Here is an 18,091-nt window from a genome sequence, read left to right as displayed (position 1 = left end):
TACCCTGGCAAGAATTTATTAGAGTGTCATCCTGATACACCAAGGTTTCAGGTTTGATCCCTGGTCAGGGCACATACAAGAATCAAACAATGAATGCATAAATGTTACTCTGTCTCTCAGCAAATCAATAAATAAAATCCTATATAATAAAAGGCTAACATGCAAATCGAACAAACGGTGGTATGACCGGTCGCTATTACACACACTGACCACTGGGGGCAGATGCTCAACACAGGAGCTGCCCCCTGGTAGTCAGTGTGCTCCCACAGAGGGAGAACCGCTCAGCCAGAAGCTGGGCTCATGGTTGACAAGTGCAGTGGCGGTGGCAGGAGCCTCTCCCGCCACCTCTGCTGCAGGCAGGTGGTAAGGAGTGAGGGGTCCCAGATTACAAGAGCCCTGGACTGCAAGAGGGATGTCTGACTGCCGAGGATTGGGCCTAAGTTGGCAGATGCATATCCCCCGAGGGGTCCCAGACTGAGAGAGGGCACAGGCCGGGATGAGGGGCTCCCCTCGCCCCCCCACCCCCTGCCCCGACACACACACAGTGCACAACTGTAATGTACCGGGCATCTAGTTTTTAAAATAAAAGAATGTATTGGGTGTGGTATCCTAAGGACCTAGGGGTCATTACCCAAATAAGAGTATCTAAAAAGACTGATGTGTTGTTTTATTGTTTGGTGTCTGACGTAATACCTTCCATCATTCCTTTGCAAACTTATTAAAGTCTACTATACCCACAAGTGCTTAGGTTTTTTAAATTGGAATGGATTTTTTCCCCATTTTATCAGGTCCCTTTATATTAAACAGTATTTAACTCTGGATAATTTGTTTTAATTATTGCTGGAGTTTAGTAAAAGAGAAAAGAAAATAAAAAGTTAGAATTTCTGGTTTAATGTTCTATATAGAAGCATGCACATGGGCAGAGTTTGCACCGATTAGGGGGCTATTCTTACTCCCTAGCAGGGTTATCACTATTTTGGCTGTGTACTGCTGGGGCAACCAAAGTAGGGAAGACCATCTTCACATGAAACTGAAAAGTCGCTTGTTCAATAACTATTATTTCACTGCTAGGATTCTCAATGCTGAAAGAAATTCCCTCTTGAGTTCCACATTTACTTCAGTTGCTTTTGATCTTTCTTAGCAGTCCTGTATTCAAAAGTATTATTGTCTCAAGCTGTTACCTTCCTTTATTATTATTTTTTCAAATATAAGCAAAACTTTATTTAGAAAGTCACAGAACTAGAAAAAGTGAGCCAGTTGGGTTGCATAAACATAGGGAATGAGTTGCAGAGGCAAAAGAAGGGTCCTTGGAGCTTAGGAGAAAGAAAGGTAAAGAAAACACACCTGAGGAGAGAGGGAGAAGGGTGTGTGTGTGTGTGTGTGTGTGTGTGTGTGAGAGAGAGAGAGAGAGAGAGAGAGAGAGAGAGAGAGAGAGAGAGAGAGAGAGACATCTGCCTTTACCTTCTTTTATTACCTGCAGTAAATACTTATCACTTGCCTTTTATGTGTTGAATACTGGAGGGCTCTATAAAGGGTTTATGACATTATTTTCTTTCCACTCTTAGAAATGATTAAAGAGACTAAGAATTTTGAGCCTAAAGAAAAGAGTATTTGTAGTAGGCCTAGTGGTTTGAAGTGCATTAGTTTCCATCTTAAAATCCTTTACAAACCCATGTCCACTTTCAGCAACAGCCTGTATTTCCCATTCTCTTTAGAGCAAATCTTCTGGCAATAGGTGCATTCCCTTTGTCTCTACTTCTTACATTGTCACTTTTTAACTTAATTTAAATGGAATGTACATATTCCTTCTATCAACACCTAACAAATAATAAGTCTACATAAGTATTTGTTAAATAAAAAAATACACCAGTCATAACATTTCCCTGTGGTGAGATTGAGGCACTTCCCCACCTGGTACCCCAGGTAACCTGACAAGCTAAGTGCCAGCAAAAGGACAGAAGTAGAAAAGACACTTAGCAGCATCATATGAGGGAAAAAGGATGTAGGAAAATTCTGTGTGGTAAAGTAAGTAAAAGCATAACATTGAATTAGAAGGTAATTAATAGATTTTTGACATTACTAATAGAATTTGCGCACAGATGAGAGAGGGGGTAACAATCCCACTGGTTGGTCAGATAGTCCTGAAGTAGCATTCTAAGTAGTTCCCTTTAAAAAGCACCAAACAACCATTCTGAGAAAGAAAAACGAAGCAGTATCAAATGACAGGTGGTTAACAGATTATCTCACCAAGAGAAGACTGAGTGGTTGTCTCGATTATGAACAAATATTTGAAGTAGGATTTAAAAAAATGATAAAAAACCACAGAATTGTTCTGAAGTCAAGGATGAAGATAAACAGAGGAAATTCCAGGACATATTTCAGCTTCATAAAGGAACTGCTAATCCCTATCTATCACCTGAAGTATTTAAGCATTGGCTAGAGGCCCACTAATAGATGAAATGTAAACATCAGATGGAGATTTGGAAAAGGTGATTCTTGTCCTTCCCAGACCTGTGAGGAACATAGTTATCCTACAGAGCAATTGCAAACCCTGGAAAGTTGTGTTGAGACAAGCAACTGACATTCACTTTGCCTTAAAACAGTATTTAAGGCAAAACTGTATCTGCATTCCCTAAGGTTAACTATGAGACTCCTGTAATGATGATGATGTTAAAACAACCAGTTGACTGGAATACTGAGGAGCACTTAAGCTCAGGGCCCCACTGACAACACAGAGCAAGTGCTTACCTCCACTCTCCCCAACATTCCTTGACTATAAAAAAGCAAGTCCAAGAAAGAGAGGACTATTTCAACTCCAGTTAGATTTTTAGTGGTATCAGTTAAATACCTATTTCAATGAGACAAAGGTGGACTGAGATAAGTCAGGGTGAATTTTCCATAGCCATGGGATGGGCCTCTACCAAGTCAAGAAACTTTAGCCAATAGCAAAGACAGACATCAGAGAGGGGAAAGACTGCCACCTACTGTGCATAACAGTAAACAAAAGTGTGAGAGGCAAGTAGGTGTTACAGAGAAAAACACATTAGATAAAAAGTCCAGTAGAGTATCTGAGCAAAGATAGACAAAAGGAACCAGGCTGCAGGAATACACCCACAATTAAATAGCCCATTGGTTTCAAGAGTGACATTGCACTGTGATAGGGGGAAATGGTAATTTCAATAACTGGAAATGGGTTGGCTATTCACAAATCAATGTTGAAAAAAGACTGAATCTTGATAGCTATTTATATAATTTATAAAAATTAATTACAAGGGATTGTATAGTTTCTAAAATGTAGAATATCTTCATAATCTTGAGGCAGGCAATACTTTCTTCAATAGCTTACAAGTCTACCCTAAAACATTAACAATAAAGAAAAAGATTGCTAAATTGGACTCAATTAAAATTAAGTATCTCTGTTCATCAAAAGATACCATTAAGAGGGTGAAAATGTAAGCCACTCAGAAGAAGATACTTGTAATACATAAAGGGAAGGAAACTGAAGCTGGCAAAGTAAAGAGACCTTGCAAAACATCAGACGGTTGCCAGTGGCAATATTAAATTAGAAACCAAGGCCTCCTGAAGCTTAAGTCAGTGCTCTAACCATGTCATTATGCTTCAATAACTGTTTCCAAGGGAAAAGTGCTGGAGCATAATGAAGTACATTAGGAAGAATGAACAAGAGATATGAAGTTAGGGATATATTATATACATACATATGTGTGTGTATCTATAGTAATAAAAGGGTAATATGCAAATTGGTCACAACACTCTAGCAGTCACGAACAGGTATGCTAATTAGTAATGACCAAATATGCTAATTAGTCATGACCAGTATGCAAACTGGCTATCACCCCAACACAAAAATAAGAGGGATGTGCTAATTAGCCCTGATATGCTAATTATTCATGACCATGAAAATTGACCATCACTCCAACACACAAGATGGCCTCCCCTATGTGGTCAAAGATGGTTGCCTCCATGTGGCCACAAGATGGCCAGCAGGGGAGGGCAGTTAGGGGTGACCAGGCCTGCAGGGGAGAGCAGCTGGGGGTGACCGGGTCTGCAGGAGAGGGCAGTTGGGGGCGCCTGGGCCAGCAGGGGAGGGCAGTTGGGGGCAACTGGGCCTGCAGGGAAACAGTTAGGTGTCAATCAGGCTGGCAAGGGAATGGTTAAGGGGTGATCAGTCTGGCAGGCAGAAGCCGTTAGGGGCAATCAGGCAGGCAGGCAGGTGAGCGGTTGGGAGCCAGCACTTCTGGATTGTGAGAGGGATGTCCAACTGCCTGTTGAGGCCAACAATATATTTCATTATATATAATACATATATATGCACACACAAAGAATGTATACTAGTGCATATATATATATATATATACACACACACATTTATATATGTATATCGGTATATTTGTGTGTATATCTTTATATATGTGTATGTATCATAAATATATATGTCAGTATTTCATCTCAGTGACCAGAAATATAACTGAAATATCTGTGTTTCAGTTTCCTTATTTGTAAAATGGGAATAATAATGCAATAATAATAATAATGCATTGGGGATTAAAAAATAATGAAAATAAAGTACCACAGTGCCTGGCATAGAAACTTTTGACAATTTTTAGCAGTAGTGGTCATAATTATAGTTATATGATTATGTAATTAATATAATTATTTAGTGATAGCTTTATGAACTAGAATGAGAGATAAAAATTTTACAGATTTAAGCACCAGATATTTTAGCCAGGCTATAAAGGATTGGTACAAGCAAAACCACAGGAACCTGTTTGGAGAGTAAGCAGAAGAAAAGGGTTATTAAGAAAAGCCATAAAATTCTATAAATAATAATAAAAAAAAAGATTGAAGAGCTAAGTCAAAGAGATATTCAAATGTTAGGCTAGATACATTAGACTCCGTATCTCTAGTTTCTGTAATTTTTCTTACTAGTCAAAACTTAGGCATGCCCCTGAAAAAGGTAAAGGGGAATAAGAGATATAAACTTCCAGTTATAAAAATAGTAAGTCACAGGGATGTTAACATACAGACAGAGAACACAGTCAATATTGTAATAAGTATGGAGAAACATGGTAGCTAGACTTATCATGATGATCACATCTAAGGTATATGAATGTTGAATCAATGTTGTACATCTGAAATGAATATAATATTGCATATCAATTACACTTTAATAAAAATACAAGTTGGGCATAGGATGTGAAAATCAACAGGTGCCCAACAAACATCCCCATTCCAGCAAGTTTTATCAGCATCCATTAGAACAGTTCTCTTAAGTTTTGTCATCATTCTTTATTCAGGTGAATAATTTGTCCTTGAAACAGAGAGGAGTGGGTCATAATATGTTTGCCTGAGCTCCTGATGATATGCACACATAGATATGTACACAGAGAAGTGAAGAAAGAGGGAGGATTTATGAAAAGCTAGGTCATGTAAACACATTAAATGTGACTAAGAGTCTAGCACATGAGCAGTGTTGTTTCAACCAATACCCATTCCATCTCATAAGGCAGACAGTAATTATTCTATCAAGACATTGAGCTTATGAAGCCTAAATGGATTGCCCATTATACCAACCCATGGAAGGAAGAAGATTGTTACAGCTAGCAATTATTCTTCTGGGTGAAATAGAGGATAATATTTTGGCACAACATGTATTTACTTTTCTAAGTTTATTTTCACACCAAGTGAACATATTATGATGTGCATTTCTGTAGATATGGCAGTATAACGTGATGGTAAGTGTACAGAATTGAGGTTATATAGGACACAGATTCAAGAATAGAACTTGGTAATAAATTAAGTGTGGAAGATGGTACAATGTAAGGCCAAGGGAAGCATCAAGGAGAACACTTGGGTTTTGGCTTGACAACCAGTTGGAAGAAAGAGAAGCAATGGGGGAACTAAAAATAATTTTTTGTTGTGGATGATCAAAATAGCAGTATAGGAAATATTAACTTTTAAGTGACTATAGGATGTCCACATTGTTAAGAAGGCACTTAATATCTAGTCTGGAAATCAGAGGAGATGTAGGAAAAAGATACATATTTTGGAGCACACACATATATATATATATACACACACATATATATATATATATAAATTATGATGTGAATGAATGAGCTCATCTAAGGAAAATGAAAAGTGAGGCATAAATAGGGCCTAGGGCCAATATTTGAGAAACTCCAAGTCTTTACACATTAGAGTGAGAAGATTGGATAAAGAGGATGGAGAGGAAACCAGGATGGAGAAGATACGAGGAAACGTAGGGTGCTGTGCAGTCATGAAACCCAAGGAAAAAGATAATATTGAGTGTCATCAAGTGTAAATAGTTAGAGGCCACTTACTCTGAAAGAATCTGCAAGGAATGAATCAACCTGGTCACTAGCAGAAGTAAAGGAGGAAGCTAGAATGTGAAGATTGAAGCATAAATGGAAGATGGGGGAACTAGTCATATGCACAAAGAGTTTCAACAGTGTGTCATCCTATATAATAAAGAGGTAATATGCAAATTGACCCTCACACCCTCATGTCACAAGATGGGCATCCCCATGTCATCACAAGATGGCCACCACAGAATGGCCACCCCATGTTGTCACAAGATGGCCGTCAGGGGAGGGCAGTTGGGGGGGGACCAGGCCTGCAGGGGAGGGCAGTTGGGGGTAATCGGGCCAGCAGGGAGCAGTTAAGGGGTGATCAGGCTGGCAGGCAGAAGCAGTTAGAGGCAATCAGGCAGGCGGGCAAGTGATTAGGAGCCAGCAGTCCCGGATTGTAAGAGGAATGTCTGACTGCCAGTTTAGGCCCAATCCTGCAGAAATCGGGTTTAAATCAGCAGTCGGACATCCCCCAAGGGTTCCCAGATTGGAGAGGGTGCAGGCTGGGCTGAAGGACACCCCCCACCCCCCAGTGCACGAATTTCGTGCACCAGGCCTCTAGTATGTTATATCCAAGCATGCTCAAAATGCCACAGAAGCCCAGAATGACCTAAGGAAGATTTCCAGTAAGAAACAACATTCAAACTGAGTCCTAAAGACTTAGGAAGGATTTATTCAGTATAAGAGTAAAGAAGAGAATTCTGGTCAGACGAAACAGCATTATAAATACTGAAAAGGTAACAATAATAAAAACAATATTTCCAAGTGTTTACCATGTGATAGAAACTGTTATAAAAACTTCACAGGTATTAATTCACCGAAGTGCACTATCAACCTCTTCCTTCTACTTTCACCTTCATCTCTTGGTTGGACTATTACAATAGTTTCTCTTGCCTCCTAGCCTATTTTCATAGAACAGATAAAGTGACCGTTTAGAACAAGCGTCATATGTCATTCCTCTGCCGTAACTCTCTAACGGCTTTCTCTTTGGTCAGAAAACAAAGGCCCTTTATTATTTAGGCCCCCACTGCTTCCTTTATCTTACTATCTGTTTCTCTCTATCACATTGCTCCAGAAAATCATGCTGAATATTTCTCCATCTCAAGCAAGTTTCTGTCTCTGGGCCTTGGCACTTGCTATTATTTCTCTCTGTCTGGAGTGCTTGTTCTTGGATATTCATATGGTTCAAATGTCTCACTTCTTTCATGTCTCTGTTCAAATGTCACCTAATCAGCCCAGCCAGTGTGGCTCAGTGGTTGAGCGTCGCCCCAAGAACCAAGAGATCATGGTTTGATTCCCAGTCAAGGCACATGCCTGGATTGTGGGCTCCATCCCTAAGAGGAACATGCAGGAGGCAGTTGATCAATGATTCTCTCTCATTATTGATGTTTCTCTCTCTCTCCCCCTTCCTCCCTCTGAAATCAATAAAAACATTTTTTTAAAATGTCACTTGATCAGCAAGGCTTTCTCTGACCAATCTATATAACAACTGCCTCCCAAATCCTCTAGCATGTTTACCCTCCTGGGTCAGTGACAAGGGACTTAATTATTCAATAGCAACAGAGTGTCAGCATTTGATCTAGTTTCTCAAGCCCCCACTTCCACAGTGTGATGTGAAGAGGGCCCAGTGGTACCTGAACAGAAAGTGCAGTGTGTGACAAGAGTAGGATGCCCAGGTTTTTAAAAATCCCTAATCTCTTTAAAAGTGCACTATTGCCTACCTAAGCTTTGCCATGGAGTGAAAGAGCAACTTTATTGCGCTAAACATAAACAGACCTCTTTATTACAGAGGGGACACTATTACACTCTCCAAGGCCATTTGTTATATAAACACTTATGAGAAGGTGGGCTGGAGCACAGGCAGCCGGCCAGTACCTCTGTTCACAAGACACACGAAACATGAGTAAGAGTGGAGAATTGTTTCTCAGTGACACATGGTAGAAACAGTACATAGTTTTGAACGAAAGGTCAACACTTTGAGTTAGGTGCTATTATTATTTCAATTCTCAGATGAATAAATTGAGACACAGCAAAAGTGCATTACATCTCCAATGTCATAGAGCTAGTACATGTCTCTGGCAAGCATGTGCGCCCACACCTCTTAAGAAACTGAGTCCTGTCTCTAACCTGTCCCCCTGTCATCTACTTTAGGCTTTGTGAATGGGTGACAGAAAATGAGAGAAAGAATAAAAAAGAGAAAAGCAAAAAAGAATGGAGAGGGTTTTTAACATATCCACAGCTGTTCAGATGTCCGGAACTACAGAGGACAAGGGACCTTTGAGTTCACCTAACAGAAGAAAAAACGGGGGCTGGGGAAAGGAAATGCCTTCCCAAATCACAGAGGAGGCGACAGAGAGAGGCAACTAACTAGCAGAACTCTTTTCCTGACAGAATCTTGGCCTTGCACATTACAGGCCCATGGCATTGCTTTCAGCTTTCGTACACAGGTGACATTACCCCAACCCGGGGGCCAGTCTACACTGTGAAGTCAATCAATAACCAAAGAGACCTGTGACACAGGGCAGCAGGTGGTGTTCGAGTTGCCACTGCCTATATAACCCTTCCAGTCAAAGGGTTCTGAAAAGAAGCGCTAAGTTCATTGCAGTTTTCAGCTGAGCTCTGGACACAAAACTCCAGCCATGAAGGTAACAGCCATCTTTCTTCTCAGTGCCTTGGCCCTGTTGAGTTTGTCTGGTAAGTGTCATTACATATTTTTCTGACTTGAATAAAAGCTTTTGACCTGTTGCTTTACTGGGCACATTATCTTCTGGACTTAGACAGAGTCTAGGCTTGAACAGACCTTTCGGTACCAAAGAGATGAAATAAGTTTACTGGATGAGAATTATAGAAAGAGGAATTTTAATATAAAATAAGGACAACATTTCTTAAATAATGCTTTTAAAAGGAGACTTAAATGGAATTGCAAAAGTTAGTTTTGCATCAGACAATCTGGTTACTGCTAGTTGTAGCTGTTTTGCAGTTAGCTATATGAACTTCACCAATAAACTGAGATAAAGATACTTATATTTCCTCTATTACTAATAGTGAAATCAAAGTCTAAATAACTGGTTGTGGGAATGTCAGTGAGCATTCAGAAGATATTTGCTCAATGCCTGATACATTTCAAGCCGTAAACACATCATTTCTATTTTCAAGGAAATGGGCCAACTTTTCTGAAATACCAAATTAAGATACTTTGGTCATAATCAAATTTTTGCTTAATTTTTTGAGTTTTCAGCAAGCAAGCAGTGAGTAGACACTAATGAGATGTCCTTGAGAGAACATAGAAATAAGAAGGAGTGGGGAGTGAAACAGACACAGCAGAGAAGTCACTGTCTTCAAAGGAAGCAGAGAATTTTGAATAAAATAGATCTAGCTTCTCCGATTCATGACCCAACTTCCCATGTCTGACTTGTTTTCTAGGTAACGCTAAAGCTGATGTCCCAGGAACAAAGGTAAAGACCATTTGTAATCTCTTATTTCTCAGGTTAGAACTGTTTGTTCCAATCAAATAATGCTCCAGTGGTCACCTTACAGTTTAGCCTGAAGTCAAGATGAGAAGTATGAATGATAGCAGGCCTTAACCTACTACATGCAGATGCCAACATTAGTTCCCCCATAGGGGCTCATGTTAAAGGACAAATACACTGATACACAAGCAGTTTCTATGTAGTCACATAGTGCTTTCTGTGAAGGGGGTTTTATATATACAGGGGCTATCTGGTAGGACAAGGTTTTGGAGTGGAAGCCTTATTAACTTCGCCCAAAAGCACCAGATCTCCAAGGTGGAGCTCTAATTAATAATGAACAGAGGAATATAATAAACTGGGTTCTTCCTCTAGAAAAGGTATTCTATATCCAAACATCTAAAAATATTCTGTCTCTATATTTAAAGGAAGAAGTATCCCTCTTCTCATTATATTTATATCTAATAGGGAGATAGATGACAAACCAAAAGTACATAGCAAATAAATTATGACATTTTTGATGAGTGTTCTAAAGAAGTTCTGGTACCATTAGGAACCTAGCCTAGGTAGAGTGATCAGGGAAAGTGCCCCTAAGTAAGAGAGATTTATTTTGAGCTATGAAGGATAAATGAGTGTTAGCAAAGTGTAACTGGTGAGAAGTGGTAGAGCAAGCATGTCAAACTCTCGTTTGACATGCTTGGGTAGGAGTGAAGTGGCTAAGAGCTAAAGCTCGGGACCTACATTTACTGGATTTGAACCCTGGATCCAGGAATAATACCTATGTGGCCATGGGTGGTTTATCTTTGTGCCTCATTGTCTTCACCAGAAGAAGAGTATAATAAAAAGTTCATAGAATAGATGTGGGTTTTTAAATAGAATAACAAATAAAAAGCACTTCAGACAGTCTCTGTCCTATAGTAGTCATTCAATAATTACTAGTTCTTATTGACATAGAGGAAATAGGCTGTGCAAAGACTCCACGGGGGGAAGACACCTAGTGCCTTCCAGTGACTAAGAGAATGGACTACAGTGTGCAAGGAAGAACATGCCCAAGGTGTGGCTGACCTGAGAAGAGCTAGCAGCTGCAGTAATTATAAACTTGAACATTATCTCACTCACCTGATTAAAATGTCATAAAACCATTATGAGATAATTTCATTCCCATTTTTCAGATAAAGTGACTGAGGTTCAGAGACACCAAGAAATTTGCCAATGTCAGACAATTTGTAAATAGCATAGGCATTACTTAAAACCAGGCTTTCTGACTCAAAATCTTTAATTCTTTCTCTCAGTATCACTCTCCCTATACAACCATGCTTCCATCTTTAAGCTAAGCAACTCCAGGGAGGTAAAAAGCACTTTGGAGATTTTGCTATAAACTCAAAGAACGGAAAATGATTCTGCTTAATTCCATTTTAGGCTGTATGTAACAGTAATGTGAATGGATGCCCCAAGAACTATGACCCCATCTGTGGGACTGATGGGCATACTTATTCTAATGAATGCATGCTATGTATGGAAAATAAGTGAGTACAAACTTAAATTTCTTTTAAAATCTATTTTAAGCTGGTTATCTTCAAATTTCATATATCTTATCCTTTGAAGCCCCAATCAATATCATCCACCTTACCATGAGAGAAACAAAACATCTAGTTTTCCAAAAATAATTTTCAATCTTTTTTTTCTTCTTATTATTATATATCTGGTATGATTTTATATATATATATATATTTGAGTGTGTGTGTTGACAGAAAATAATATTTATACTGTTGCACATTGTGCTAGATACTTAATAATCACACAGACTCTTTGAGGTAAACTAGAGGCCCGGTGCATGACATTTGTGCACTGGGGGGTGGGGGGTGTCCCCTCAGCCCAACCTATCCAGCCTATGCCCTCTCACAGTCCAGGACCCCTCAGGGGATGCCCGCCTGCCAGCTTATGCCCGCTCCCCATGGCAGGCGGACATCCCCCAAGGTGTCCTTAGCACTGCCACGGAGGCAGGAGAGGTTCCTGCCACCACCACTGCACTCACCAGCCGTGAGCTTGGCTCCTGCATTGAGAGTCTGCCCCCTGGTGCTCAATGTGCATCACAGCAACACTGTTTCACCGTTTAGTCAATTTGTATATTAGCCTTTTATTATATAGGATAATACTAAGCCCATTATACACATGGAGAAATTGAAACTCAGTTTTAGTCTACATAACTTGCTTGAGATCACCAGCAGTAAGTGCAGAGCTGGGACTTAATCCTTGCTCTTCCCGCCGTGCTTCAAAGTCAAGTACCAGACTGAGGATTTGTGAGACCCAGAAGAAATTCCAACCTGCTTCGTCTCTCAATTCACTTACACTCAACACTAACAGAGTGCTGAGCACCATGCTTGAGAGCAGAAAATTAAAAACAACGAATTATGCCTGCTAGGGTTTGGAAATATTTGGAGGCTCTCTTTATGCCATAAAGAAGGAGAGAAATAAGAAGGGGGGGGGAATGAAAAGAGAGACAGGAATTAATAATGTGGTACAACATAAAATGTACTAAAGATAATGAAATAGAGGAGGAAAGGTGTTTGAATGGTTCATGAATTTAAAAAATCAATTGTGTGATAAAAACTCATGCTTTTACAGCAAAATAGTAGATAGTCTAGATTTCAGAAAAGCTCATATACCCAAAATACCTTTAAATCTAAAATGTCATTCTGGATGATAGTAATGATTATTTACTAAAACCTTAAATATACAAATATTAATTATACAGATTAGGTGACCAGAACGTATTTTTGTAACGTTTTTATTTATGGACTTGAGAGCCAGTCTCAATGAAGCTCATTTTCTGAAGTGATTATAATCAGTGATTGGAAGCAAAGTCGAGCACTCAGAGAAATAGATTTGCCAAAGATTTTTTATCTTACCCAGCTTCTGAACAATTAACATGTGCCAGGCATTGTGCTAGTCTCCTCTGCTCTTCTTGTGCTTATGAATAAGAGAAAATAGGTCATGAGCACAAAGAAGCATCTTGCAACTTGTGACAAATGTCATCACATGAGCTATGAGCAAACTGCTACAGGAGGGAAGAAAAGAAAAGATTTCTTCTTACTGAAAGGGTCAAGAAAGGATCCATGAAAGGAATATTATTTCAACAAGGGCTCTCAATTTTGGTAGCATAACAAAAGTATTTCATGTTAAATAAAGGTGTAAAATGATCAAAACAACAGATATCCCACAAGTGACCCAGAAGACTCAGTTATCATGAAACTGATTTGGTATTAAAACATTGATTTAGGCTCAAGTGACTACATACATTTCCATTATTCCACTATATAAGTTCCCTATAACAGTGATGGCGAACCTATGAAACGCGTGTCAGAGGTGACACGTGAACTCATTTTTTGGTTGATTTTTCTTTGTTAAATGGCATTTAAATATATAAAATAAATATCAAAAATATAAGTCTTTGTTTTACTATGGTTGCAAATATCAAAAAATTTCTGTATGTGACACGGCACCAGAATTAAGTTAGGGTTTTTCAAAATGCTGACATGCCGAGCTCAAAAGGTTCGCCATCACTGCCCTATAACATGAATCCTCTTCTTAGTCTGCTTTAAATCATTTCAGCAAATTCTCAGTGTTTAAAAAAGATTGTGGAAATAGTCCTTAGAGAGACAGATCTAATATCCTAAAGTTTTAAACCCAAGACATTGGGTTCTGGCTTCGTGGTGAATTTATTTCCACTTTAAAGACTTGTAAGAGGCACTGGCCGGTATGTCTCAGTTGGTTGAGCATCGTCCTGTGCACTGAAAGGTCATCAGTTCAATTCCCGGTCAGGGCATATACCCAAGTTGTGGGTGCAATCCGTGGTTGGGTGTAATCCCTGGTTACATACAGAAGGCAACCAATCAATGTTTCTCTCTCTCCCCTCCCTTCCTCTCTTTCTAAAATCAATAAAAACATATTGTAAAAAAAGTTTCAAGAGGAACTTTAAACCATTTGTTAATTTTCTCATGACCTATGTTGTTGACATTAAGGTCAAACATCATGTTCCATCCAAGGGGAGGAGAAAGCAATAGAACAGCCTTGAGACTTGGGAAATTTCCAAGTGCCAAATCCGAAAGGCCCAATATTTAGAGTGAAACATATTGGGAAAACATGAGCACAGGGCTGCAACACTCACCCTTTTCCCTTAGTCTTTAAAACTCACCAGCCCTGCTTACTGTTTCTATTATTTTAAAAATATGTAAATATGGGAAGAACATTTAACTGCCAGAAAATATAACTTCTCTGCCTGTATTTTTAATTCTACTGAGAAAATGTAGCTTTCTTAAATGCAACATCTGTTCAAATGTACCGCATTGCCTTTGTGTTGTCCATTAAAAGCACCAGACAAATGTGTACTTAAAAACTTAACCCCTAGTTGTTGGGTTTTGTGATGGGGAGACAAACAAGGGTTTTTATCTCCTTGATCATTATGCTCCTGGAAGATATAGTCAGTAAGGTCCTTTTCCTATTTCTTCTATGTCTTCTTCAGGACTCTGTACTGCCACATTCTTTTTAGCACTCTCCAGCAGAGCTTTCTGCGATGACAGGAATGTTCCACATCTGTGCTATCCAATATGGAAGCCCCTGCCACTAGCACTTAAAATGTGGCTAATACAACCAAAAACCTGACATTTAATATCAGTTAGTTTTAACTGATTTAAATTTAAATAGCTACATGTGGATAGTGTCTAGTGTGCTGGACAACACAGCTAGAGAAAAGTGAACTTGGGTGCTCTGTTTAGATGCTTGTGCTTGTATATGCTACAAGTATTATGAGTGGTTAATAATTATGGAACAAGTGGTTAATAATTATGGATCAAAAAACTCTTAAAATGAAGAATCAGCAGGTTTCAGATAAATATATGTGTAAAGATATATGAGTTAGATGTCCTCAAGTAATAGAGAAATAGAAGAATCTCACAAGGAACATTAAAATATTTCTAAATATTTGGCTCAGGGAAGAGAAAACCAGTTTGAGAAAGGTGGTGTGGGGCTGGGGGAAGCAGAAAAGTATCTGGAAGGGAGGATGCTTAGAGCTGGCAGCTATCATATGGGACAGAGAGATGACTTCCTTTTGTGAGTTCTCACAAATATGAATGCCAGCATTCTAAGGGAAAAGATCAATCAGTTAGAAGGTCCTGCAGAGCCCACTTTCCCAACCAGGAAACACGGTGGTCAGGACAATGACATCAGGAGCAAAAGAAGCAACAAGGGATTCGAGATTAATTTCAGAGGTTCACTATAATTCCCCCCACCAGAACTATAAGGACAGACATTATTTTTCTTCTGCTATACTCTTAGTGTATGTAATAGTTCTCAATCAATATTTGATGAGTTAATGAATAAGTCAATGAAAGAAAGAGAAATGAGGATAAATCTCAAACCAATCCAGGTAGCTCAGCTGATTAGAGCCTCATGCTGATACACCAAGATTGTGGGTTCTATTTCCAATAAGGGCACATACAAGAAGTAACCAATGAATGCATAAATCAATGGAACAACAAAGTTGATCTCTCTCTCTCTCTCTCTCTCTCTCTCTCTAAAATCAATACTTTAAAAAAAAAACTTTATGTTAAATAAAGCTAAACTTTTTTTCACTGTTTTGTTTTTTTTTCCCATCGTCACTTTGTCAGCAGAAGTTAAACTAATTTTTTTTCCAATCTTTTCTACAGGGCGCGGGAGGTTCCTGTCCTCATTAAAAAACATGGGCCTTGCTGAGAACCAAGGTTCTGAAATCCTGTAAGGTCATCATGATATCCACTGCCTGATTGTTGAATAAAATGCATCTAAATACTTCCTGTGGTTCCCATGTGCTTTATTCCCAAAGGCATGTTTGATTGTAGTGGGGACAAAGAACCAAGTTTATAAAATCCAGCAATCCAGTCATTTCAGACAGGGTTTCCTTCATGGTACTTTTTGCTTCCCCATCTTCCTCACATTCTGAGGACTCTGTCTTAGGAAATATGACGGCAGATATTTAAGTGACAGGACACAGTTGATCATCAATACACTTAGGACTAGATAGCATTTTCAGAAACAGGTGGAAAACTAGTGCAGAAACATGTTACCCATCACCTATCACCTTCACTAATGAAATAATTCCTTTAGGTTTTCCTTGGGATTTAACTGACCATCTATTGTACCTGGCAGTGGTCTAAGTACACATGTGTAAGAATTAAAAGAGCTGTCTATCTGGTAGAAAACAATTTAGTCTTAAGATTTTCCCTGTATCTTAGAATATAGATTTCAGGTGAGACACAATTTTCTCAAAGAGGCTCTGAATTACTGAGGAAATCAAAAAGGCTACATTTTCTCAACTATGCTGTGGAACAGCCTCTGCATTCAGCTTTAATTCTTACTCAGCAGAGGTAACGCCCCATTAGTGACTAAAACTGTCCGTGGTACCTGAGATTTGGAGGGAGGGGCAACGCAAAAACAAATCAAGCATTAGGGTAGGATGCTCAGATCACACCCAGATTGAGACAATTTTTAGTATTCCCTTCCTCCATCCCAACAAAGCTCTTCAATCTTCCCTATGAAGTCCCAGGTTAACCCAGGCACTCACCTGACCCAGCTTCTAAGTCTTGTAATTACCTATTTATACTGCTGTGTTCTCAGTATTTCTGGCTGCATGTATCTGTTGCCTCAGGCAGACCAGGTTTAAGACATGCCCATCTGTCTCCCCAGATCAACTTCATTTAAATGAGCATGTCCTCCTGGCTGCAAACAAGAGAGTTTTTTTAAAATTGATGTTTCAGGAAAACTAGGACAGAGTCATTTCTAAGACAGAGCACTGCATTCATTTACTCGAAGCCACTGGGAAAGAATGATTGATGAGCCCAGGTCTGCTTCTCACCATATGTAACCAAAGGAGTCTGCATTAGTGTTGCTACATTTCTCAGCGTGCAGTCAATGGAAAGTACATTTCATTGGAACAAGACAGAGCTATTTAAGTGACCTCCAATATTTTAGTATTAATAGTAGGCCACGAATCGATCAGGTCTTCTATATAAACCTGGAATTTTTTAACTTATTAAGTAAATACAAAATTACCAACTTTCACCACTTAAACTAGGGATGATGCATGCATTGAAGTCTATGAGAAATTTTGTAATCAAAAATACTGGTTCTCAGGCTTAAAAAACTATTTAAGTATGAATGGGAGAGCCTGACTAAAAAGGCTTCTTCCTAGAGATCTAACATTTTCTGTATGATCATCTGCATCCTGTGGGAAACCTGCCCATATGTTTAACTTGTTCTTACCACATTTGCTTACCTTGACTTTCTGATTAGTCTTATTCTCACTGCCCTTTTCACCTGAGGCTCCCTACTGAAAGGCTTAATTGCAGGGAACTCTCTCCCATTTCAGAGAACATATTCCTAATGCTCTTTACTGCACCATCCATGAGGTATTTCCTTTTAGTAAGAGCTGGTAGAAAATCACACCAGTGCCAATGCAGTGAGAACTGTGAGGCAGGAGGATGTGAAAGGCAGAGTTTGGCTGTTTAATAACTCCATTATGTAAGTAGACACTATAAGGCATTTGAACTGTACTCCCTTTAAGAATAATAACATCATAAAATTGTCAACAATGAGAATTATTACTGGACCAGGTACAGGCTAAAATCATCCCCCAGCCTTCAAAAACTCAACTGAGCACTCCTATCACAAGAGAACCATGGAGTAGGTCCTCGGGAGACAAAGGGAGGAGACAGACATTACATTTCATTTCCTACTTCTTCTAGCTCCTGCTTTATTCATTTGGGCAAAGAAGGAGCAAAGTGTCTGAAATAAAACCCACAGTTCTTCTATACTTCTCTATCACTCCATCCATGCTGAGACTGAGTCATGGGAGCATGGGGAGCATGCACTGGAAGTGCCCAGAAAACTGCATTCCTCCTGACTCCATGTAAGTTGATGTGTTGCCCATGGTTGGTTATGGCCTACTGGTACTGACCAGTAGTTAAGGCTCTTAGGAGAGACAGTAGAGCAGAGACCCCAGAGAGCGCACATAATCTAATAAACAAACAAAACATCTCAGCCCTGAAGGTCAAATTCAGAGAGATCTGGCTATGCTGTTGGGAGAGAGAGACATTCATCATGGGAGTATTTTCCATTCAGTAAAGTCTGAAGGAGCGAGTTAGATAATCTCTAAATGTTCTTCCCTAGAGAAGGAGCACATAATAGCTGCTTCTCAACTAC

At 39.3% G+C, this 18,091-nt stretch overlaps 1 protein-coding gene across 1 annotated transcript; it reads left to right on the top strand.

The window, feature by feature from the left end:
• The first annotated feature begins 8,982 nt into the window (after positions 1-8,982).
• On the top strand, positions 8,983-11,386 carry SPINK1 (serine peptidase inhibitor, Kazal type 1). Its single transcript, XM_015572605.1, has 3 exons — positions 8,983-9,083; positions 9,813-9,844; positions 11,276-11,386. The coding sequence occupies exons 1-3, from the start codon at positions 9,029-9,031 to the stop codon at positions 11,384-11,386; spliced, it is 198 nt and encodes a 65-aa protein (XP_015428091.1). The 5' UTR covers positions 8,983-9,028.
• Positions 11,387-18,091: the final 6,705 nt, after the last annotated feature.

The sequence above is a fragment of the Myotis davidii genome, unplaced genomic scaffold (genome assembly GCF_000327345.1).
Source record: "Myotis davidii unplaced genomic scaffold, ASM32734v1 scaffold89, whole genome shotgun sequence".
NCBI lineage: Eukaryota > Metazoa > Chordata > Mammalia > Chiroptera > Vespertilionidae > Myotis > Myotis davidii.
The sequence above is the reverse complement of the archived record's forward strand: the minus strand, read 5'-3'. Positions and strand labels throughout refer to the sequence as shown.